The sequence below is a fragment of the Trichosurus vulpecula genome, chromosome 6, assembly GCF_011100635.1.
Source record: "Trichosurus vulpecula isolate mTriVul1 chromosome 6, mTriVul1.pri, whole genome shotgun sequence".
NCBI classification, from domain to species: Eukaryota; Metazoa; Chordata; class Mammalia; order Diprotodontia; family Phalangeridae; genus Trichosurus; species Trichosurus vulpecula.
Window position 1 is genome coordinate 51,132,250 of NC_050578.1, and position 25,129 is coordinate 51,157,378.

The 25,129-nt window shown below is 37.1% G+C and overlaps 1 protein-coding gene across 1 annotated transcript in view; it reads left to right on the forward strand.

The window, feature by feature from the left end:
• Nucleotides 1-25,129, forward strand: part of TBCK (TBC1 domain containing kinase) — a 267,622-nt gene that overhangs the window by 116,691 nt on the left and 125,802 nt on the right. The window contains exon 20 of the mRNA XM_036764745.1: nucleotides 1,419-1,504. Within this exon, the coding sequence (XP_036620640.1) occupies nucleotides 1,419-1,504 (86 nt within the window). The remainder of the gene's footprint in view (nucleotides 1-1,418; nucleotides 1,505-25,129) is intronic.

The window sequence follows — 25,129 nt, forward strand, 5'->3', positions numbered from 1 at the left end:
TGTATGGAGAAGGAAACTAGGGCAACCTTAAACCTGGCAGATCCCTATGACTTTTAGATCTGCAATGCAGTGTGTCACTCATTAAAATCTATAAATGAGATCCCTGTTAGAATGTGAACTCCAGAGGTCAGAGACTATGTTTCCCTTTCTTTGTTTCACCAACACTTAGCATATGCCTGACATATAGTAAGTATAGTAATAGCAATTTATTAAGCTTGTAGACTTGAAAAAAGTAAGTGGATATCTAGAGTGAATAGCAAAAAAGGTGAGCACCTACTACTTCAAGTATGATTTAAGCATCTGCGTGTTCCCATGATAGATCCCAAGTTCAGCTGTACTGCTGATTTTAATGCTGTTCAGTATTTACGCATCATCTTCTTCTCTCTATTTTCCTGTGTGTAAGATGAGTGATGATATATAAGACACACCTACCATTGTAAGAATTGGTGAATAATTGTAAAATACATCGTTTCCTCAGAAATAAGTTTTTTGGGAGGATTAGAGGAACTCAAGAATAAGTCTTGGAAAGGGAGTTGTGAAATATTAAAACAGAAAGATGCAGATTGATAGAATTGCTCTCAGGAATTTTAGAGATCAGTTTAATTAGATAGATCTTGGTTTGAGAAATGAAACTAGTTTTAATGAAGGCAGTTTTAAATAGCTGTATAATCTAAGTTAATTTTTCGTCATTTTGGTGTCCTTTCAACCTAAAAACGAGATCATGGTGGATTGCTTTTACAGGCCCTCAAGGACCCCTCCCCACTTCCACTCCACCCCAGATGTGCCAGATTTACTCATAACAAGTCAATTATATAAAGAGGGAATTTTCCTCAACTCTATGAGAAATGGTAATACTGTTGGGGTAGGAATTAGTCTAGGTGAGATGTTGTCAATAGAAATTAACTAATGGATATGCCAAATGCAAATACTTAGATTGATGTAAATTAAAAGTGGAATGATTTTGTAACTTTTTTAGATTTATTCAGATTATCCTCTTAGCGACTATAAAAACTTCTATATTGACTTCATAAAAATCAAGGAAAATTGGCTTAGGGAAAATTCAATAGGGAAATATCAATCTATACTATTTATCCTGGATATTCTATAGAATTGAAGGTAATACCTAAGTGCTATGGAGACAGAAAATGAGTTAATGGCATTATCTAGCTGATATTGGGGTTACTTTATTTTTCAATTTGTGGTAATTGAGTTAGAATGGGTTAGAAAATGGGGGAACTATCAACACTGCTCTGAAGCACCTAGCTTTCTCCTCAGAAAAATTCAGGAAACCCAATTCTATCCACAGTGATTAATGGAGCAAGCAAAATTCTAATTATGTGAATTGTTTTCCTGGTTGAGATTTTTTCCCCCATACTTTGCATTAGTGACAATTGTCTTATATATTGTTGTAATTTCAGAGTATCTGACGGTATTCTCTCAGATGATTGCATTCCATGACCCAGAGCTGAGTAACCATCTCAACGAGATTGGCTTTATTCCAGATGTAAGTATTAAGAGATTTTCTAAATGGTGTTTAATGGAGCTTGGGAAGGAAAAGCAGAGCAGGAGGAGAACCAATGGAGTTTTTTCAGAAATCCTGTTGGTACAGTGGGAGGTTCACATCTGAACAAGTTTATTGTTAATATTGAAAGCATTTTGTCAAGGAGTTCATGGGAAGAGATTACATTTTATTATTATCATTATCGTTATTATAAATGCTGACATGAAAAGGCCTTCTGTTTTTCTTGGCATGACTTCTCCTTATGAAAAGTCTTGCAACAAGTCAATTAAAGTATTTTAAGAGCAGCAAGATGTGTTTTGTAAAATTTGTGGTCGGGTCTTGGGCCATGAGGAGGCATTTTTAGAATCGCAGAATGCTAGGACTGGGCAGGGCCTTAGAAGCTATCCAGTCCACCCCACTCATTTTACTAATGAACAAACTACAGCCCTCATGGCATAGTGCTCCAGGTTGATTACCTAATTATTAGCACATCTGGGATTAGGTCTTTGGCCATTTTCCAGATTCTTTCCAAAACACCATTAATTCAAGCATGTTTATAATACATAAACATACACAAGAAGATAAAGGGAGGAAACTAGGAAATAGCTTCTGTAAATATATAGCTGCATCCCTCGGAGCATTCATGAAGTCATACATCTAGAGGTGGAAAGAACCTCAGAGGCCATTAAATTAAAATGCAAAAATATTCAAGATGATTAGTAGAAATAGTTTGGGTTTTGTGCAGTAAATAACATAAGAAACACATAAGAAACTTAAGCCAGTTAGCTCAAGTAGCAGGGACAAGATTCACACTCAGATGCTCTGACTCAAAACCGAGCATTCTTTCCACTATATGATACTACCTCTCATTATCAGATTAGTTATATGAAGGTACTTGATACGCCTAAGATATTATGTTTACCTGTCACAAACCATTTAATGTATGTATTCACTTTAGAATAGATTGACCCAGGACTTTAAAACTGCCTAGCATAACGATATTATACATATTTATATTAGAATAATAATCTATAGAGAATGTGCTCTTAACGTTTTTCTATATCATGGATCCCTTTGGAAGTCTGGTGGACCCTTTCTTAGAATGTTTTTAAATATATAAAATAAAATACACAAGATTATAAAGGAAACAAATTATATTGAAATATGGTTATTAAAATATTATGGATCCAAGGTTAAGATCCCCTACTATTCTCCTTCTTTCAGTATTTTATGCCACACTAAAATGTACCTTTTGTTGCTTTTGATATTTCATTTGTTTTTTCATGAAAATGGAAATGCTGAATATCTTAGAAAAAGAATTATAAAAGTCTGAAACTATTGTTTATCATGTTTTCTCTGCACATGGATTTTAATTAGTCAGTCAAAAAAGTATGAAGATATAATTGAAACTTACTCCTTTAAGTGCCAAATCTCTCTGTCTTTTAGCATTTTTGATGGAAATCTTTCCAGGCCTCAGACAACATAACACAGTACAGTTCATAGAGTAGGTTCTAAGAAAGTAATTGGTGATTGACTACTATGTTAGGGTCCACCTTCAGAGAAAGAATGATTAGTTCTTTTGAAATTATTGCTTTGGATTTTTATAGAGACAATAAATTCCCTATAATATTGAGAGTGGAGGGTACTAGAAGGAGATTCTACTGAACTACCATCATTACAAACATCAATTATTATACTGTACATTCTTCAGGATTATTGAAGTGTACAAAGACTTTTTTCCCTTATATTAAATGGCCCCAGATTCCTGTGTAATTTTGATCATTCTGTCTGCTTCTTAATATTCTCATGCTTACCTAGCTTTAATCACTGAATGGTTGTTGCCTCAGTCAAACTGAGACCTGGGAAAGACCTTAGCTTAAAAAGGCCAAGATCTCCCACTGCATCCTGAGCCATCTCCAGTCTTCCCTGGTGAATATCTGGCCACTGGCCCCAGATGGCTCTGGAGGAGAAAGTGAGGCTGTTGACTTTGTACGGCCGTGCCTCACTTAAATCCAATTCACTTGCATGTCACGGCATCTCCTTGCCATGGTCTTCTTTGAAAATGAAGGACAAACAACAACAGCAATATCCTCATCCTACCGTCATGGCACCTTTCATTTCTATCATTGTGTCTTTGCTTTTTGTAATTTGCTCTATTTTTGTAGTAATAATCTATTTACTTATTATTGTTTGATTTACAAAACACAGTCACAACCATTCTATAAGGTGTGGTGCAGATATTATGTAACCATCTTGTAACTCAAGAAACTGAAGCACAAACAGGTGCGAAGAGTGACTCGTCCAAGACTGTACAACTGTTGTCAGAGCTGTGACCTAAACCCACAGGATCAGACTTTGGTAGAGTTTGAAAGATCCTGATGTAGTTCAAACCCCTCATTTTATTTTTAACTGATGAATATGTTTTGAAACATCTTATATCTTGATTTATGTTCTCCACTGGTGACCACTCTCTTGTAACAAAAACAGTTAAACAAAGCTGACCCACAAAGGAAAAAGATGGATAGCTTATACAACATTTTACATTCATTTATAGTACACCAACTTTCTACTGGGAGGAATGAAATGTTTCATCCATTGTTTTCCAGAACCAACTACTACTTGAAATTAATATGAATTCAGCCCTTTTTAGAGTTTGGGAAATATGTTTTTGTAGTTATTGTGCAAGTTGTCCACTTTGCCGTGTACTTTGGTAACTCATACAAGTCTTTCCATGTTTCTCTGAATTCCTCGTATTAATTGCGTGTTTTTTTTATGGCACAATAAAGTTCTTTTACATTTACAGACCGCAGTTTCTTCAGTTGTTCCCCAAACGTTGGGCACCCATTTAGTTTCCCTGTTTTGTTTTGCTGTCACAAAGACTGTTGCTATGAGTGTTTTGGTATATGTGGTACCATCAGTTCTATCTTTGACCCCTCTGGGGTATATGCCCGCTAAAAGACTGTCTGAGTCAAGGAGTAATGAGTTTAGTCACTTTTCAGGAATAATTCCAAAGTCTTTTCCAGAATGATTTTACCAGTTCATAACTAATCATCAGCGTTTTGGTGTCCTGGATTTCCTGCAGCTCTTACAATATTTATTCCCATCTGATCACTTTTACCGTTTTGAAGGTAATGAAATGAAGCCTCAGAGTTGTTTCAAGCCATATTTCACTTTTTCTGAGTGATTTGTAACATTCTTTATATGATTGCTAGCCATTTGCATTTCTTCTTCTGAAAATTTGTAATCATTTTTTTGACGATTTATCTAGAGAATGGCTTCTAGTCTTATATATGTAAGTCAGTTCTCTACATAAGTTAGATATCACATCTTACCACATATTTTGTGCAAAGACACTTTTCCACTGCAATCAATAACATTCCTCTTCCCTTTGCAAGGAAGTGTAGAGTAGTGGATAGAGAGTTAGAATTGTGTTCAGGAAGATCTAGCTACACATCTTTCCTCAGAAAGTCACCAGCTGTGTGAACATGGACAAATCACCCAACCTCTCTCTGTGCTTCAGTTTCCTCATCTATAAGATGAGAGTGCTTGATGGCCTCAGATGTCTCTTCTGGCTCTAAATCTAGTCTCCAATGATTACTGGTCTATAGCTGCACTGATTTCGTTCATGCAAATACTTTTTAAATATTTTATACAATTAAACGTGTGTGTGTATATGTATATGTATATATATATGTATTTCCTTTTATGATTCTATCACTTACTTGTTTAAGAATTCTCTCCCTTGCCACAGATCTGAAAGTTACTTCTTTCCGTAATCCTTTTGCAAATTTCAGTGTTAAAGAGCTGTTTAGAGCCCTTAGAAATGAAGTGACTAGCCTAGGTTATATATGTATATCTTTATGTATGTGTGTGTATGTTTATGTATGCATATTGAGGCCATGTGTACTTCATGTGGCAAATGCTGTTCTTATGAATTCTGGATCACATGTCCAGCCAGAGGAAGGACTAGACATTGTGCCATTCTCATGGCCTCTCAGGCTTCTCTATGATTAGAATTATGTCTAAGACATAAAACAACTTCAACTGTTTCCAGTCTAAGACACTAAGAACCTCGACAAGGTAGCAACCCAACATACAAGGTTCCAGCTGACAAGGTTAATCCCCATTGTCTTCGTTCAGCAGCCCCTTCCCCACCAGGCACCAGACTCTTTCAGGGCTGTACAGCTTGACCCACTGGCTACTCTACCTCTCCCTCCCTACTCTATATCAGGGAAACCAAAAGGTAGAACTGTTCTATAGATGTACTTTGCCAGCATTTATTAATTTTAATATTTACTTTCTATAATTCTATAATCTAAATTTACTTTCTGTAATCTGAGATCTAGTGTTTCTAGGTCCCCTTCATTCCTGCTGTTTTCATTATTTTCCTTTATATTCTATCTAAACCTTCTCTCTTCTTCCATTATTTTGGCTAGTCACATAAAGTAAACCCTCGGTAATCTGGGTAGATCACTAAACTTGTAAATTATTTTGTTTATTATTGCCATCTTAGTGGAACCTAAAAATGAAGATTAAGTGTCTCTGTTCAATTAATTGTCTTCCTTTTTCTGTAAAGAGTGCTTTGCAGTTATTTATATATGTCCTATGTATTCCATGGAAGATTAAAAAAACCAAATATTTTATGCATGGTATAATTTTTTAATAGAATTTCTTTATATTTCTCCTGGGTTTGGGTAGTTACTATACAAAGAGTCTGATTTTTGTGGGTTTATTTTATATTCTGGTACTTTATTGAAGTTAATAATTGTTTCAATATTTTTATGGTCCCTGAGGTTCTTTCAGTAAGCCATCATATTGTTTACAGGTAGAAATAATTTTGCCTCCTCCTTGCCTCTTCTTATTCCTCCAGTTTATTTTTCTTGTTTTATTGCTATAGTTTGCCATCTGATTTTACACACATTGTTTGGGTAAGGACCTGAATGTCCTTATCCTTCTACTGTAAAATAATGTGCATGGACTTTGTGACAGCTATTTGCCATGCAGAAGCCTTTTCCCCTTGCTTCTAGTCTTCTGGCTATGTGCTGGCTAACTGTTTCTAGATTCATCCTTAAGCGTTCGTTATGGAATATACATTCTAGGGCTAATTCACTCAACAAACATTGTTTGAGTGTCTCCTATGTGTAAGATGCTATGAGAGATAAATGCAGCTTGACTAGTTCAGAAAGGAGGAAGAAGGCAATATACTGTGAACTATCAATAGTCACTGAACCTTGCAATACTCTAGGCATCTGTCTAAGACTATACTGTGCAGAGAAGGTGCCAATCTGTATTAGTAGAGGGAGAGTCTTCATCTTGGAGTTCCCAGTATCAGAAAAATCACAGATCTTGTCTCTTATCCATATCCATTGACATCTCCCCAATGTCCTTTGGGTCACCCACAACACTGATTCTTCTGAGATTTCTGTGTTCCAAGGTTTACAACCATATAGCATCATCAGTCAAACATTTGGGTTAGGAACACAGGCTTTTCTGGGAGGCAGAAGTTTATAATGTTAAAAGCATCATGCAGTGCAGTTCAACAAACGTACTCTTTTAATATAATTTTTATTACTTTTTTGTCAGTTAACAAGAATTAGTGTTCTCTTCATCTCAACCCACTCCCATTGGAAAAAAAGAAAAGAAAAAAACTTTTGTAATACATGTGCATAGCCCAAGCAAACAAATTCTTACGTTGACCCCGTCTGAAAACATATGTTTCATTATGCACCCTGCATCAGTCACCTCTCTGGTAAGAGGTGAGTGGCATGCTTCATCATCAGACCTGTGGAGTCATGGTTTTTTAGTGTTTTTGAGTGTGTACTTCAGCTGAGGTATAAATTTTGTTCAAGCCCCTTATTTTAACTCTGTTAATATTTATGTCTCAATTGTGTTTCTCATAAACAACATGTTGGATTCTGCTTTCCAATCCATTGTTATCCACCTCTTCTTTTATGGGTGAGTTCATCCTCTTCGCATTCATAATTCATGTTTGTTAATTGTATATTTCTCTTCATCCTTTCTCTTATACTTTTCCATCTTTTTGTTCCTCCTGCCTCCCACATAAAGAAGAAGGAAGTGTGTTCAGCACCAGATCTGCTTCTGTTCCTTGTCCCCTTTCTCTGTCATTCACCCAGGGTCCAATCATAGGTTCTTATCTTTTTTTTCTTTTAAACCTCTTTGAATTTACCCTTTTTATTAAAGTTAGTTTAATATAGGACTGATCCTTCTCTTAACCTACTGTCCCTCTTATTTTCCCCTCCTCATTTTCCCCTTCCCTCCTGTTTTTCCTGTTGAGTGAAGTTCATTTCTATGCCCAACTTTCTCTCTCTCTCTCTCTCCCCCCCCCCTCTCTCTCCCCCCCTCCATCTCTCCCTCTCCCTCTCTCCCTCTCCCTCTCTCCCTCTCTCCCTCTCTCCTTTTCATCCTTTGTACAGTGTTCTTCTTACGTACTTTGGTTATATGAGATAATTTTCCCTATCTTTCCTCTCCTTCCTCTCACCAAATGTAACCTTGCTCAACTCTCTTATTCAGTTCTTAGCCAAAATCATCCATTTTGAAATGCATGTTCCAGACCCAATAAACTACCCTTCCAACTACATGTCACAGTGTGGAAAACAGGCATTTTTTCATCCATTTAGTTTTTCATATGTGGATTATAAGGCTAATTTCTTTTGAGTGACTGTAGATCTCATCGAATAGGCCCTGTAGTGTTTTGATTCTATTCATTACAGTGCAAAATCAGTAGGAATACTGTAATACTCCAACTTGCTAGTGAATTTGGAATCTGATTGATATAGATCATACCCATCCTTGCCAGCCTGTCTCTTCACCCTCTGCTCCAATCTGCTGAGACGTTCCTTGTGTTCTTTTGACACAGCAAGGATTCCAGAGGAGCACACAGACATCTGGTATCCTTCGCTCTCACTACATGATCGATCCATTTTCTTCTTATTAATTCATTTCTCTGATGACTTCCTTTATACTTCTCTTGTGAAATTCTTGTTTCCATTATGTTGTGGTCTGCTCACACCTTTTGGGAGGTCCTCAACTTCATTTCTTCAGAGACTGCATTGGAATTGCAAAAGGTCCTTTCAAAGTTGAGAGCAGATATGAAAAAAAAGTTGGGTGGTGCCAGCTGTGTATTATCATAAGCTTGTAATTAGGTCTGTCTTACAGACTGAAACTATGCAGCCAGATAATGGGCTGGTTACAAGCAAAAGTCAAAAGAAAAATCCCAAATGAGAATAAATGATAAAGATGAAAGGACATCAAGGGATTACAGCAGCTCTAATCAAAATTTTTTAAGCTTTGACTTCCAGAGCTTTGGGCTCTGAAAAATATGAACAAAAGTAAAGGCAACAACTCTATCATGATTTCTCATTAAAAAATAGCTGGTATTTATATATAACACTTATGGGCAACTAGGTGCATTGTGGATAGAGTATGAAGCCTAGAGTCAGGAAGACCCAGCTTCAAGTCCAGCCTCAGACACTTACTAGCTGTGTGACCCTTGACAAATCATTTAACCCTGTTAGCCTCAATTTCCTCATCTGTAAAATGAGCTGGAGAAAAACAGCAAACCACTCCAGTATCTTTGCCAAGAAAACCCCAAAGAGGGTCATGAAGAGTCAGACGTGACAGAAAAACAACCAAACAGCAACACATCTAGCACTTAAATGATTGTAAAGTGTTTTGCATATCCTACTTTACTGGGGCCTCCCAACAACCCTGTGAAGTATACATGTGAGGAAACTGACAGTTATACAAGTGAAGCTATTTGCCAATGATAAGCCTACAACTAGTTAAGTATAAGATTTAAACTCAGCTTCCTGACTCCAAGATCAGCACTCTATCCATCTATGTTTAGTTGATGCAAAACATTTGCTACATTGAGGAAAAGAAAAAACCCAGAAACCACCCTAGCCAGAAAATATTTAATTCTATGCCAAGCAGAAGCATGAAAGCCAAGGACAACACCGATTTAGAGTGTAAATTTATTTGTAAAACATTACAGAGGAAGAATATGAGTAGCATTCTTCAATAGTCCAAGGAGAAAACTTGAGAAAAGAAGATATCATTTTAAGACTTGGGAAGAGGAACAAATAGGAAATGGAATTTTATCTCTCCGCATTTTACAGAACTACTCACTTCCAGCGGAGTAGCAAATGCATTGTTGAGCAGGGCTGTTGTCGTAAAGATTGGCACTGGGCTCTTGGGTCCCTCATTTTGGGGAGCTTACACCACGTTTAGCAGCTGCGTTCCTGTCAGCTGCAGAAAGTCTATTTAGGAAGTCAGTACCATCATTTCTTCCACAGCAGGAATATAACTGCATGCACTTAGGTGGATCATTGGGGGAAATGAGAAAAGGTGTGAATCCAAGGCTCCCAGTCAGGCCAGGCCCCTGGTTTCTGATGCAAAGGTCAAGCATAAAGCCAAACACAAGAATCCAGGCCAGGGAAATCAGGATAGGGAATGCAGCCAAACTGAACTGTATTCATCTGTTTGTCTGACTCAACATGTTTATCCCAAATTTGGGCCTTTTATTGAGCTGCATGGGTTCCCCTACACCCTCTGATAACATGCCATGTCCCTTTCTGATTCAAAATGTCATTAAAGTTGTGGGTATTGTTCTTGCTTATCCGCTGTGACTTCCTTTCATATGTTTACAGCCAAAGTGGACTTTTCTGTCCGTCATACATGGTATCTTTCTGCTCATGCTGTTCCCTGTGCCTGGAATGGCCTCCTGACTCTTTGCCTGTTGAAATTTTCCCATCTTTTTTCAACCATGGTACAAATGCCAGGAACTACTCCCATGTAACTACTACCTTGGCTTAGCACTTAGTAGGCATTTAATGTCTATTGTTTAGATAGCAACCTTTCCCCCTTAAACTGACATAATACTTTGTGTTATACTTCTGTAGTGCATTTATTATGCAGATCTTCTCTGTGTTATAATTATCTGTGTTTGTGTCTTTTCTCTCTTACTGGATTATGAGCTCCTTGATGGCAAGGCTTGTGTCACCACTAAATTTTTTCTCCTTCATTTAGTATAGTACTCTGCAAACAATAGACATTTAAAAAAATTTTTGAATTAGTGTATTAAAAAATCATATATCATGTTTTTGCTCCTCTATCTCACCCCCAAAAAGTGCAACTAAATTGCTAACCCATAAGCCCACTTTTTGCTGAACTACAGAATTATAAAATGTTGGAACTGGAAATTTTGCCCATCCCTCTCATTTTGCAAATGAAGGGGAAAGGAAAGGGAAGAGAAAGGAAGAGTATAAGCTTTAGTACCCTGTTATGTGCCAGACACAGTATGAAGTACTATATAAATATTTCATTTGCTCTTCACACCTCTGCAAGGTAGGTGATATCTATTCATCTCATCCTCTGCTGTCCTCATCTCCTTTTGTCTTTAATCTTTCCCAATATCATGGTCTTTTCCAATGAGTCCTATCTTCTCATTATGTGGCCAAAGCATTCGAGCTTTAGCTTCAGTATTTGTTCTTCCAGTGAGTAGCCTGAATCAATTTCTCTAAGCATTGACTGATTTGATCTCCTTGCTGTCCAAGGGAGTCTCAAAAGTCTTCTGTAGCACCACAGTTTGAAAGCATCAGTCCTGTGGTGCTTGACTTTCCTTATAGTCCAACTCTAACAGCCATACATTGCTACTGGAAAAACCGTAGCTTTGACCGTATGGACCTTTGTCAGCAAGGTGATGTCTCTGCTTTTTCAGTATGCTGTCCAGATTTGCCATAGTTTTTCTTTCAAGAAGCAAACATCTTTTAGTTTCTTGGCTGCTGTGGGTCACCTGCGTTGACCTTTGAGCCCAAGAACATAAAATCTGACACTGCTTCCATTTCTTCTCCCTCTGTTTGCCAGGAAGTGATGGGACCAATTGCCATCATCTTAGTTTTTTTAATGTTAAGCTTCAAGCCAGTTTTTACACTCTCCTCTTTTACCCTCATCAAGAGGCTTCTTAATTCCTTTTCACTTTCTGCCATCAGAGTAGTATCATCTGCATATATGAGATTGTTGATATTCCTCATAGCAGCCTTAATTACAGCTTTTGATTCATCCATCTTGGCATTTTGCATGATGCACTCTGCATATAAGTTAAATAGATGAGGTAACAATATTCAGCCTTGTCATACTCCTTTCCCAATCTTAAACCAATTTAACTGTTGCTTCTTACCTCGTATACAGGTTCCTCAGGAGACAAGTAAGATGATCTGGTACTCCCATCTCTTTGAAGACTTGCCACATTTTATTGTGATCCAACAGTCAAAAGCTTTAGTGTAGTCAGTGAAGCAGAAGTAGATTTTTTTCCTGGAATTTGCTTTTCCCATAACCCAGTGAATCTTGGCAATTTGGTCTCTAGTTCCTCTGCCTCTTCAAAAACCACACTGCTCTTCTGGTAATTTTCGGTTCACATATTGGCTAAAGCCTACCTTGCAGAATCTTAAGCATAACGATGCTGGCATGTAAAATGAGCACAATTTTTTGGTAATTCGAACATTCTTTGGATTTGCCCTTCTTTAGGATTGGAACATAAGCTGATCTTTTCCCATCTAGTGTTGAGTTTTCTAAGTTTATTGGCATATTGAGTGCAGCACTTTAACAGCATCATCTTTTAGGATTTTAAATAGTTCAGCTGGAATCTCATCACTTCCATTAGCTTTATTGTTAGCAGTACTCCATAAGGCCTACTTGACCTCATTCTTCAGAATGTGAGACTAGATAGTAACCACACCTTTCTTGTATAGTTCTTCTGTATGTTCTTGCCACCTCTGCTTAATTTTTCCTATTTCTGTTAAGTCACTACCATTTTTGTCTTTTGTCAGGCCCATTTTTTCATGAAACATCCCCTTGATATCTCTAATTTTCCTAAAGAGATCTTTTATCTTTCCCATTCTATTGTTTTCTTCTATTTCTTGCACTGTTCATTTAAGAAAACTTTATCTCTTCTTGCTGTTCTCTGGAATTCTGCATTCACTTGGGTATATCTTTCCCTTTCTTCTTTACTATTCACTTTCCTTCTTTTCCTTAGCTGTTTGTAAAGCATCATCAGCTATTTGGCTTTCTTGTTCTTTTTATTTGGGATGGTTTTTGTTGCCACCTCCCATACAATATTGCTAACCTCTGCCCGTAGTTCTTCAGGCACTCTATCTGCCAGATCTAATCCCTTAAATCTATTTACCACTTCCACTTCATATTCATGAGTTGTTATTTGGGTCATACCTATATGATCTGATAGTTTTCCCTTCTTTCTTCAGTTTAAGTCTAAAGTGTGTAATAAGTTCATGATCTGAGCTCCAACTCTTGTTTTAATTGACTTCCTAGAGCTTCTCCACCTTTGGTTGCAAAGTATGTAATCCATCTGATTTCGATATTGACCATGTGGTGATGTCCACGTGTAGACACACCCTTTGGGTTGTTGAAAAAGAATGTTTGCTATTGTTCAATGAGTTATCTTGACAAAACTCTGTTAGTCTGTGCCCAGCTTCATTTTGTACTCAATGGCTAAAATTACCTGTTATTCCAATTATCTTTTGATTTCCTACTTTGATGTCTTTTCTTCATGTTATTTCTAGAGCATGTTGTAGGTCTTCATAGAACTGACCAACCTTGGCCTCTTCAGCATCAGTGGTTGGAGCACATACTTAAGTTACTGTCATGTTGAATGGTTTGCCTTGTATTTGAACGGATACCATTATTATTTTTGAGATTATGCCCCAGGACTGTTTTTCTCACCCTTTTACTAGGAGGCCTACTCCATTTATTCTAAGGGAGTGTTGCCCACAGTGGTATGTGTGATGATCCCCTGAACTAATTCACCCATTCCATTCACAGATACCCAAGATGTCAATGTTTATTCTTTCCATCTCCTGTTTGACTACATCCTTGCTTCGTAGATTTTACATCCCAGGTTCCTACGCTATATTGATCTTTACAGCATCAGACTTTCCTTTTGTCACCAGGCACATCTGCAGCCGAGCTTCCTTTTGGCTTTGGCCCAGCTGCTTCATTCTTTCTAGAGCTACTAGTAGTCATCCTCCCCTGTTCCTCAGTAGTGTGTTAGACACCTTCTCACCTGAGGGGCTCATCTTCTGATGTCATCTCTTTTAGATTTAAATATTGTCCATGATGTTTTCTTGGCAAAGATACTGGAACAGTTGGCCATTTCCTTCCTTCCTTCACCTTTTGTCAGAACTCTCCACCATGACAGATCTGTCCACACAGCGGAGTTCATAGTTTCACTGAGCTTTGCAAACCTTTCTGCCATGACAAGGCAGTGATCTAGGAGGAACATCCAGGAAGATAACTTTGTTAATAACTTAATGAGTCTAGCCATTAAGTGAAGTTTAAAACAACATGCTTACTAGTGTCATGGAAGATATGGTGTGTAAAACCCAAACAAAAAAATAATAAGGCTTGGTTGTGAAGTTATTCACAAGTCACATGGCTTCATTTGACTATCATCACAAGACTTCCTAAATTAAATCTACTGTAATGTGACATAAATTGGCATGCACAAAGACATTCCCCTAGATGAGAATCCCATTGAATTAGTCCATCAAGATTTACATCTTGGACCATCATTGCAGTGACGATTAGCTCAGCCCAGATTTAAATGAGAAGGTCACATTCAGGAAAATACACAGTGCCTTCACTGATCTCAAACTAATTGTTATTTCAAAGCTCATCACTTTTATATCATTATCCTTTTGGGATTTCTATATAACTGTGAATCAGAATACCCTGACCTCAGAAGAATTCAAATTACAGATAACCCAAAGAGAAGTAGAAAGATGAATTCTGGTTTGGAGGTGATAGTGTGATACAAGGGACTTGTTTTGAGAAGTAGCATAAATGCATTACTGAGCACACATGATGAGGCAGAGAGGTAGAAGAATCATGTAGCAGCAGAAACAATAGGTGGCCAACTTAATGGTGCAGCTGAACCTCCCTGAAATGTTAAAAGAGCAAAAGGAAAACCCAACAGGTGGGGAAGACCCTTAGTAGAGGATCCTTGGGAAAACATGTACAAGAATTGCATAAGATAAGAAGAGAGCACCCACACTAATCAAAACACAGACCTACACAGATGTGTATATGCAGTTATAATGCCAATTGTGGTATAAATGAATGAATCTATTTGTTAAGTGTTTACTTTATGCAAAACACCGGGCTGAGTACTAGAGATACAGTGGAAGAACAGAGAGTCTCCTTGCTCTCAAGGTGAACTCTAATAGGGAAGAAAAACAACATACATAGGAGGTTTTAGCCGCAGGTCAGGTGGAAAGGTGCCATTGGTCTTTAAGGTGTAGTAGCAAAGCAGATGGTAATACAGGTGTCTTCTTTAACATCATTTCTACTGATCAAATCCTGTTTTTGATGTTGAACCATTTCAATCAGTGAGTCAACGTTTATTAAGCCCCTAGTATGTGCTAAGCACTGGGGATACAAAAGATGGTAAATACAAAGACTTTTTCTGAGTCTTCATCACCTATGATTGCTGAGCAGGGCAGCTGCAGAAACAATTGGTGAGTTGCATCTTCTCCAGGGTTGCTTCCTGGAATGATGGCCATTGGGCATGGACCAGATCAGTGGGTTCTGGGAGGAGTCTTACCATTCTTGGTGCTCTTCAGCCTACTAACCCCTTTGTGGTACTTGGTTGGTGGCTTGTGTGGCCAGAAGAGTGCACCCATTCTCCACAGGGATTGCTCCCCCTAGAATTATATTTTATTATTCATCCAGTGTATTGTGTAAGCACACAGTCCATTAGTGATAGCTCACATATACTCTTTTATAATTTACAAAATGCTTTAGTTACATTGTCTCATTTGATCCTTACAAAAACCTTGTGAAAAAGAAAGGGCATATATTATTTTTCCCATTTTATAGATAAGGAAACAAGCTTAAAAAAAATTTAGAGACTTGCCTAAGGTCACAGCTAGTAATTGGTGCAGCTAAGACTCAAACTTAGGTCTTCTGGCTACAAAGAACATTCTTGCCGTCACACTGTGCTTAAGGATCTTATCACTCTTACTTTCTCCTTCCGTGTTACCGCTCACTGTTTCCAATTCATTCTTTGTCTTCTGTCTTCTATTTCCATGGTTGTTTTCTCTTTACTTTTCAACCTGTATCTGTACCCCTACACTAATAAAGAAGTGAGAAGGGTCTGCAGTAAAAGGAGAAAGCCTAGAATGTGTCGGCTGATGTCAAATAGTTCTGCTTATTCCATTTTATGCCTATGAGGAAATATCCCTTCTCCGTGTTAAAACTTGAATTTTCTTGTTTAAATTTAATAATTATTTAAATATCTTTTTTTTAAATTGGTAGCATATTGAGTGGTAGAAGTGAAACTTATTTTGTTTTTAACTGGAATTCCGTGGAGATAATCCTATATTAAGGTCTGGAAAGAAAGAACCATACATCAAATTCTAATCTCATGCTTTTTCCACTATACCATGATTTTTTTTATTTCCCACATATTTTATTCAGTTGTCATTTGTTCCTAAATTTGCGTCTTTCTTTTCTTATATGTATCCTTTCTTATAACTGAACTCCGTGATAATACTGTTCTTTTAAAAAATTTTAAGAAATTGTTGTGGTTGAGTACTTTGTCACATGGGATAAAAAAGGTTTAGTATTTTTAGTGTGTAATTTGAACATTTCATTAACAGTATCATAGAGGGAAGCGACAAGCAGCTAAACTGTGATAAATATGCTTAACCAACATACGAGTGACCCAAGAATCACCTGTCATTTTTTAATTTAATTTATATGTTTGTATGTTATCATTATTATTTGTTCAGAGTGGATTGTTTTAAAAAATATTATTGCTCCTCTTCACTCCTCTGCCTTTGAAAGTAGTATGAGAAGTGTTCTTTCACTTTTAACAAGACTGCCTAAGTTTCATCAAGGTGAAGGAGAGGCACTTTGTTAATGAGATCCCAACTAGAGTTTCTCGCTTGAGTACTAATCCTATCAAAGTAAGCCCTGATTAATCTTTCATCATTGAAATGCAGGCTCCAACTGCAGGAAAGATCTTGTTTCCTGGCATCTTTCCATTTTCTGTGGGTCACAGAACTCTCAGAATTCTGAACACTTCTGAAGCTTGAATAGTTGGGAATATTGTGAGCTGATGTGATGCTTGGATTAAATACGGCATGGTGGTTATGTGATTTCCATATAAATAGAGATGGGAAGGTTGGAGATGGGTGACTTTCATTTTCTGACTCTCTGTGTCTGCCTCTGTATGTTCTGGGACCTTTTAAAGTGAAAAACAGGCAAGTAAGCGACTCTATTCGTAGGGAGACTGTATTCATGAATTAATTTGAATAGTATTCATCTTGAAAATTATGGAAATGAAGAAAAAGTTGTCAGTTGGCCATTAAGAAAAATGACAAGGTGTGCTTCCCGTCACTTAACATCATTTCCACAAACCTACTGTCACAGGGAGTGGTATGTAAGAGATATTGTCAAGACCAGTACTATCTCACTGGACCCTGAAAGGATATTCATTCTTCAACAGGTCATAGCCATTTTATTTTATTGGTTTGTTTTAATTTTCAATTATCAAGCACTTTTTTTCACTTCCATTTCCTTTCCCCTCCAGTCAGAAAAAAAAGAAAAACAAAACCCTTGTTACAAACATACATACATACGTGTGTGTGTGTGTATGTGTGTATGTAGTCAAGCTAAAAATATGTAGCTTATTCTGCTCCTCCATTTCTCCATCGAGAAGTGAGTAGCATTTCTCATTATTGGTCCTTTAAAATCAAAATTGATCATTGTGTTGATCAGAGTTCTTAAGTCTTTTTAAAATTTTAATTAATTTACCTTAAATACACAATAAGAAAAGAAAAAGAAAGCATTGCCATGTGCACAGCAGAACATAAGAGATGATTCAAAATATACAGCAATAAATTTCCATTTCAAGAAAGCCTATATAATAAATATTATGCGTGTTGTTCTGAGCTGTCCGTCTTTTCTTTGCTTCTTTGTAAGTTTTCTTTTGTTCTTTACAGTGTACTTTTTACTTTGTTCTTTCCCCCCTTCTTCTCCCCTCCCAGGCTACAATTAAGCATAGATACACACACATATATGTATATAAACACAAGTATATATACACACACACACATATATGGATCTATATACATACATATACACACATATGCATGCATATGTACACAGATATATACATGCATATACAAATACATACCTACATATACATACACATATACATATACACTTAGATATCTAGAATTATACTCTGTATAAACATATACAATCATATGCATCTATGTAAGAACATACTATAATTATTTGTCCTGTTTCTCTGAGGATGGACAATCTCTTCCTTCATAAGTCCGAGTCTTTCCTTATTTTAAGTCCACCAACTCATCATTTCCTACACCACAGCAGTATTCCAGACACATAGTGTCTAGCTATTTTAAATAGTCTAAAACAATATTGATTGACATGTAGTGTAGTTTCCCTGTTTTTCTCTTATGATTAAATCTGTTTTAACTTTAACTTTGAGATCATGATTACTACTCCTGATTTTTTTCCCTAATAGATTCTATTCCTGAGCTTTATTTTATGTTTGTGTGTATCTCTTATTTCCTATCCCTCCTGACTTCTCTACTTCACTTCTACCCCACTACCTTGCCCTCCTATGACTTAACCTACCCCACCTCCAAAGCTCCCTCCCTTATCCTTCCATTCTTCTTAATCTAAACATGCTTAGATTACCTCCCTTTTATCCCATTCCCTCACCCTCCCCTCTAAAAATCGCTCCTTTATCCTCTCCCCCTCCTTACCTATCCCCTTGGCCTTTTATTTCTTTCTGAATTTAGAAGACTTTTCTTCCCTTCTAGATATATATGCATTGTTTCTTCTTAAACCTATTCCCAGTGAAAGTTGGGTTCCAGAACTACCAGCCCTCCTCCTCCTCCCCCCCCATCTAATTCCTCTGTGGTAGTTCTCCCTCTCACACCTCATTTGTATAAAATAATTACTCTTTTTACCTTTTCCTAAGCAGTTTTACTTTTTAAAATCATGTCATACTCAGGTCTAACCTAATCTTTCTTACTAATAACAATCTTAGACATACATTTTACATTTCCTCATATAGAAGGTAAACAGTCTGTTCTTACTGACTCTCTCATAATTTGTCTTTGATATGTGACTTATATTTCTCTGGGATTTCGTATGTCAAATCTTCTGTCAAGTTCAGGTTTGTTTGTTTTTGTTTTTAACAAAATCCTGAAAGTCTGACAATTCATTAAATGTCCATTTTTTTTCATTCCAGATTATGCTTAACTTTGCTTGGTATGATATTTTTGGCCACAACCCCTATTTTTTTGCTCTTTGATATATAGTGTTCCAAGACCCACAGTCTTTTGGTGTCACAGCTGCTAGGTCTTATGTGATTCTAATTGTGTTACTGCCATATTTAAATTGGTTTTTTTTTCTCATTACTCATAATATTTTCTCTTTAAGCTGGAGGTTTCAGAATTTGGCTATGATATTCATGTAGGTTTTCTTTGTACAATCTCTTTCAGGTAGTGATTGGTGGATTTTTTTTTTCAATTTCTACTTTCCCCCCTTGTTCTAATGTTTCAGGACAATTTTCTTCAATTATTTTTTTGCATTATTGTATCAAGATTCTTTTTTTGATTGTAGCTTTCAAGTAGTCTGATTATTCTTATGTTTTCTCTTAATCTGTACTCCAGATCACTTGTTTTTCTTATGAGATGTTTCACATTTTCTTTTATTTTTTTCATTCTTTATATTTTGTTTTATTATCTCTTGGTCTCATAACTTCACTGGCTTACCTTTGCCCAATTCCAATTTTCAAGGGGTCATTTTCTTCCTTAAGATTATGGATCTCCTTTTCTAGTTGGTTGCCTTTTTTTTTTTCATAATCTTGTTTTTCTTGGACTGTTCTTTTTTTTTTTTTATTTTTTCCTCCGTCTCTCTCATTTGGTTTTTGAAGTCTTTTTTAAGTTCTTTTATGAATTCTTTTTAGGCAGGTGACCTTACTCTCTGGGGTTGGAGAGGCTTTTTTTGCTTCAGTATCCTTCTCTGAAGATGAACCCTGGTCTTCCATATTCCCATAGTAATTTTCTATGGTTGGATTCTTTCTCCTTTGCTCATTATTTTTCATTTGTAGTAGCTATTTTTTTAATCACCTCTAGTTCTGGGGTGTGGGGGTGGTGCCTCTGGCCTCATATCCTCCTTCAGTTCTCCCCTCTATCTTGGAACTAAAACAAAGAACTGTACCCTCCTGTAAGTGCCCATAGCCAGTGGTATCCCCACCCCACTGCTTCTGTACTCACTGGCAATGTGCTGGCTTCTTGCCCAGGGCCGCTTCTCAGCAGCACAGCTGGGTCTGGCCTCCATTATCAGCAGAGGTTCCCTCAGCCTTCCTTGCTCAGACACCCACTTTCCCATACTGTCCAACAGGTGAAAGTTTCTGTGGCTGGGGTTGAGGCTGCTTCCCAACCCAGCTAGCCCCAGGTCTCACTGGTTGTTGTTTCACAGAACTAGCCTGGAGATATATACTCTTCACAGGGACCAAACCTCCATCCTGGAATTTTTCTTCAGATCTTCTGTGATTGTCCCAGGAGGACCACTGTTCTGTCCCAACTCTTATTGGTAGTATCTTATCTTGTTTGTGGGGGAAATCTAGAGAGCTTGGAATTTTCTGATCTACTCTACCATCTTACCAGAATCTTCTCATTCTTAAATCTTTCAAAACAATTTTTACTATGTAGTTATCATATGAATTATTCTCTTGGTTCTATTCACTTCACTCTGTCTCAGTTTATACAGGTATTCCCAGGTTTCTATGAAACCATCCATTTCACCATTTCTTATATCAGTCAATAAACATTTATTAAGCACCTGCTATGTGCCAGGCAGTATGCTAATCTCTTAGGATACACAGAGAGGCAAAAAAATAGTCCCCACTTCCTTAGTTGCTACTTCTTTGCTACTACAAAAAGGGCCCATTTGAAAAGCTTATCAATAAGTTCTTAGGCATACTACCTATTTGACCTTTGACATATCTCTTAAATTCACTCAGTTTCTTCAAACCTCATTTTCTTCATCTGCAAAATGACGGGTTAGTTTGAAAGACTTAAGAACTATGAATACTGCAGTAACCAACCGTAACTGTAGTAGGCTGATAATGAAACATGATACCCAACCCCCAGACAGGTGATGGACTGGAAATACAGAATGGGATAAACATTTTTAGAGGTCACCAATGTATGGATTTGTTTTCCTCGACAACTCATTTGTTTCAAAGGAGGAATTTTTCAATTTAATTTGGAGAAAGGGGAATTATAGGGGAGAGGAGATGGCCAATGATATAGTGATGCCAAAAAAGGAAAAAAAAAAAAAAGAAGAAAAAAGGGCCATTGCATAATTCCCAGAAGGGAACATAAGAAAATTCAGAGGAGGAAACAGACAAGCTGAACAGCTTTGAAATTAACATGTTGAATTTATTTCCTACTTTTAAAAATACAAGAGATATATGTGATAGAGATGTAGTTTCATGTAGAATCATCTTTTTCTGTTCTTTATAGATGGAAATATTCAAATTCTAACCCCCCAGAATAATATATTCCTGAAAAAAAAAATTGGACTACATGACTTCTGAGGTCTTTTTCAGCTCTGAGTCTGTGAGCCTCTGATATATACTGCTTTCAGCTCTCAAATGTGTGCTCATAGAATCATGAAACGACGGTTCAGTCCTTTCTGGGGGGTTGATGACCTTTTGGGATTGAGTTGGGAAAAGTGGTGCAGCGTGTGAAGGGTAGAAAGAACATTTAGATACTGATATTTTTTCAAAGGGGACACCACAGACAAGAAGATTCTCAGAGTTTGCTAGCATTTATGGGAAAAGCAAGGGGGAAGACTGAACAAATTTGGGTTTTTTCCTTTGAAAATATCCTTTCAAAAGTTTAAAAATGATGTGCAATGAATTCAGAATCTAATGAACTTGCAGCACTCCCTTGGTTATATTAATATGGTTTCCCATAATAAGATGTTTATAATACAGGCTATAATACTGTTTTGATGATTGAGTTCCCAAATATTTTATGCTGGAGGCATTTTTATAATGACACTAAAATTTTTCTTGTCTTTTAAAAAATACTTAGATTTTCAACTCACTGGAGTTTTAGTGCCCTGTCTGTGCTTTGTATAAAGATACTTTCTTCCTCCCCACTCTCAAAAAGTGCTACTAAGCATATGCTCTATATTTTCTCAGTTAAAGTGAATTTAGATGCATTTTGTTTTAGAAAATTTTTAAAGAGTTTTGAAATTCTCCTTGAGATAATCAGGGCTACCCAAGAAAATTCTAAGAATCACTTCCCCAGAGGGCCAGCCATCATTGGCTGCTGTCTTCCAATGCTTTTAATATTAATTTGTAGCTTCCAGACTTTCATTTCAACATTTTAAATGAAGAGATAAAATGAAGTAGGAGATATGTTATGTGAACACAGTAGTTTCTTCCTCCCTGTTTCTTACCTCACCGAAATGTCAGAAAAAAAATTTTATTTGGTAATTTCAATTGAATATAACTGCTGAACAAATAGAGATGTCTTCTTCCTCATTCATTGTCTGTCACCATTTTTTAAACATTAATTAATACTTGTTGAGTGCCTACTGGCACATTTGGCACCTGGTACAACATCTATATTAATTTTTAATGGAATTTTTCAATGTTGTACAATATCAGGCTTTCGAAAGACAATCTTAACAACCTTACAAAAATGTAAATAATAACAATAATAATGCTTAGCATCTATGTAATGCTTTATGGTTTGCAAAGAATTATATATGTATACACATACATATAAGAACTCAAGGATATTTAGAGAAATTTTCTTTTAATAATGAACCTATAACCATATGTTGAGATTGTAGGGATTGCCAGTGGACAGCCCACATGTTTTATTTTTTCTGACTTATGACGTCAGAAGAAATGGATCTTTTCCTTTTGGAATGCCACCAGAACTGTGGGGGAGGGGTGGGGCAGGGAGGGTAATATAGTTAGACCTATACCTTAAGAAAATCACTTTGATTGGAGTGGAGGTTGGATTGGGGCCAAAAAAAATGGACAAGTACTTAATAATTACCAACTATAACACTATGTTCAACTCTGGAGATAAAAACAAAAAGTGAAAATCTCTTTCTCAAGAAGCTTACATTCTACTAGAGAAGTAAGCATGTGCATATGTGGTCCAGGACATGGGACATGGCCACCCATGTTTTCTGAGTGGTACCAGTCTATCTGGGGTTTCCAAAGAAGAACTGCCACTGCACAGATACAACCCAGACTCTCTGAGGGTCATAGGAATAACACATGATGAGGCATAAACTCCTAATCTTTGTCACAACAGCCTTTGAATTCTCTCTGGTGTTCTTCACGTTTATGCAAAAGCAGTTTCCATGAACGCCATTAGCTCTTAAACATAACCCATTTACTTAATGATAAAGCAAAAGAAAGCATGATTATGACATCACAGTCATTTAATATAAAGTCAATACATTAATAATTTTTAAAAACCACAATCAACATATAAACTTGGTTTGCACTCTCCTGCCAATACTGGCATTATCTATGGGTAAATGATAAAGCTAGAAAGATAGAATGGAATCTGGTTGTAAGGAGTTTTAAATGCCATATAAAACAGTTTATATTTGATCTGAGAGCTAACAAGGATCCTCTGCAGTTCATTGAGTGGTATGGTCAGACTTGTGCTTTAAGAAAATTATTTTTGAAGCTGGATGGATTTTGCAGTTGGATTAGAGTAAGACTCAAGTCAAGGAAACCAGTCATTGGGCTATTGCAATTTTTCTTTTTTCTTTTTTTTTTTGAATTTTTTATTTCTTTTTTTTTATTTGCAAGATGGTAAAAACTTTATCTTTTCATTTTCAAGATGGTAAATTTCTAAATGAAGGTAGAAGCTACATGTGTAGAAAGGAGGGAACAGATGAAAAACATTGAGGAAGAAATGACAAGATTGCCAAGTGATTGTGGCATGAGTTTTAGTAAGGAGTAAAAGATGATCCTAAGGTCAAACCTGAGTGACCCCAAGGATAGAAGTGCCCTTGACAGGAAGGGAGGGATGGAGGGAGGGAAGGAAGGGAAGGAAGGAAAGAGAGAAAGAAGGAAAGGAGTTAGGGATTGGGGGAAAGATATACTTAGAAGAGATGAGAGACAGTGTAGCTGTATCACAAAGTATGTGAAGTCTAGTATAGGGTAAGAAGACTAGAAAGGTAGGAAGAGGCTAGGTTGTGAAGGGTTTAAATACCAAACAGAAGACTTTATACTTTTTCCTGGAAATAATACGGAGCCCTTGGAGGGTGTGTGTGTGCGTGTGTGTGTGTGTGTGTGGTGTGAGAGAGTTGAGTAGAGATTGGATTGGAATGAGATTGGGTTGGGGACAAACTTGAGGCAGGGAGACCATTTAGAATGAATGCTATTGCAGTAGTCCAGGACAGAGATGATGAAGCCTGGACTAGGGTTGCATTTATGTTAGTGCAGAGATCTCCTGAAGCTAGAAACAAGATTTGACAACAGATTGGATATGTGGAGTCGAGTAACAACAAAGTTGTGAATCTAGATAACTGGAAGGATAGTAAACAGAAAAGGAAAATGGGAGACAAAGGAGGTCTCCAGGAAAGAGATACTGGATTTAGTTTTTGATGAGTTTGAGACACCTAGAGAATAGCCAATTTGGGATAGTCAGACTGTAGCCAGTGATGTGACTCTAGCACTCAGGAGAGAGATTAGGGTTAGACTTTCTTAGGAGCTGATGGATTCACCACACAAGATGGAATAGAGAGAGAAGAAAAGAGGGCCCCCCCAATAGGCCCTTGGGGGATACCCACCATCTGTTGTTGTTGTTTGTCCTTTATTCTCAAAGAGAACCATGACATCAGGAAGATGATGCCATAATTTGCAAGTGAATTGGATTTAAGTGAGGGAGGGCTGTGCAAAGTCACCAGCATCACTTTCTCCTCCAGAACCATCTGGGTCCAGTAGCAAGATATAGATCAAGACAACTGGAGATGACCCCCACTCACTTTAGTGGGAGTAACATGAATGATGACCCATCAGAGGAGTCTGAGAAGGAGTAGTTTTCACAGGGAAGGAGAAGAACCAAGAAAGAACAGTACCTGAACAACTAGAGAGAAAAATATAACCAGGAGGAAAAGGTTATTGACAATGTCAAAGGCTTCAAAAAGGTCAAGAAGGATGAAGGCTGAGAAGAGGCCATTAGATTTAGCAATTAAGACATCACTGGAGAGAGCAGTTTCAAAGTTGAGTGATGAGATTGGAAACCAGACTGAAGAAGGTTTAGAAGCAAGTGAGAGGAGAAGCAGATTCACCTAGTGCAGATGGCTTTCTCAAGGAGTTTCTATGAGAAAGGGAGGAGAGATATTGAACAATAGCAGGTAGGGAGCATTCAGTAAATACCTGTTGCTTGACTGAACAAAACTGATTTTATATTTCAAGGTAACTGGCTCATCGCTTTCTGGTTAATATAAAGAACATAAACGTTTTAAATTTATAGTTTCTGAATGGTGGAA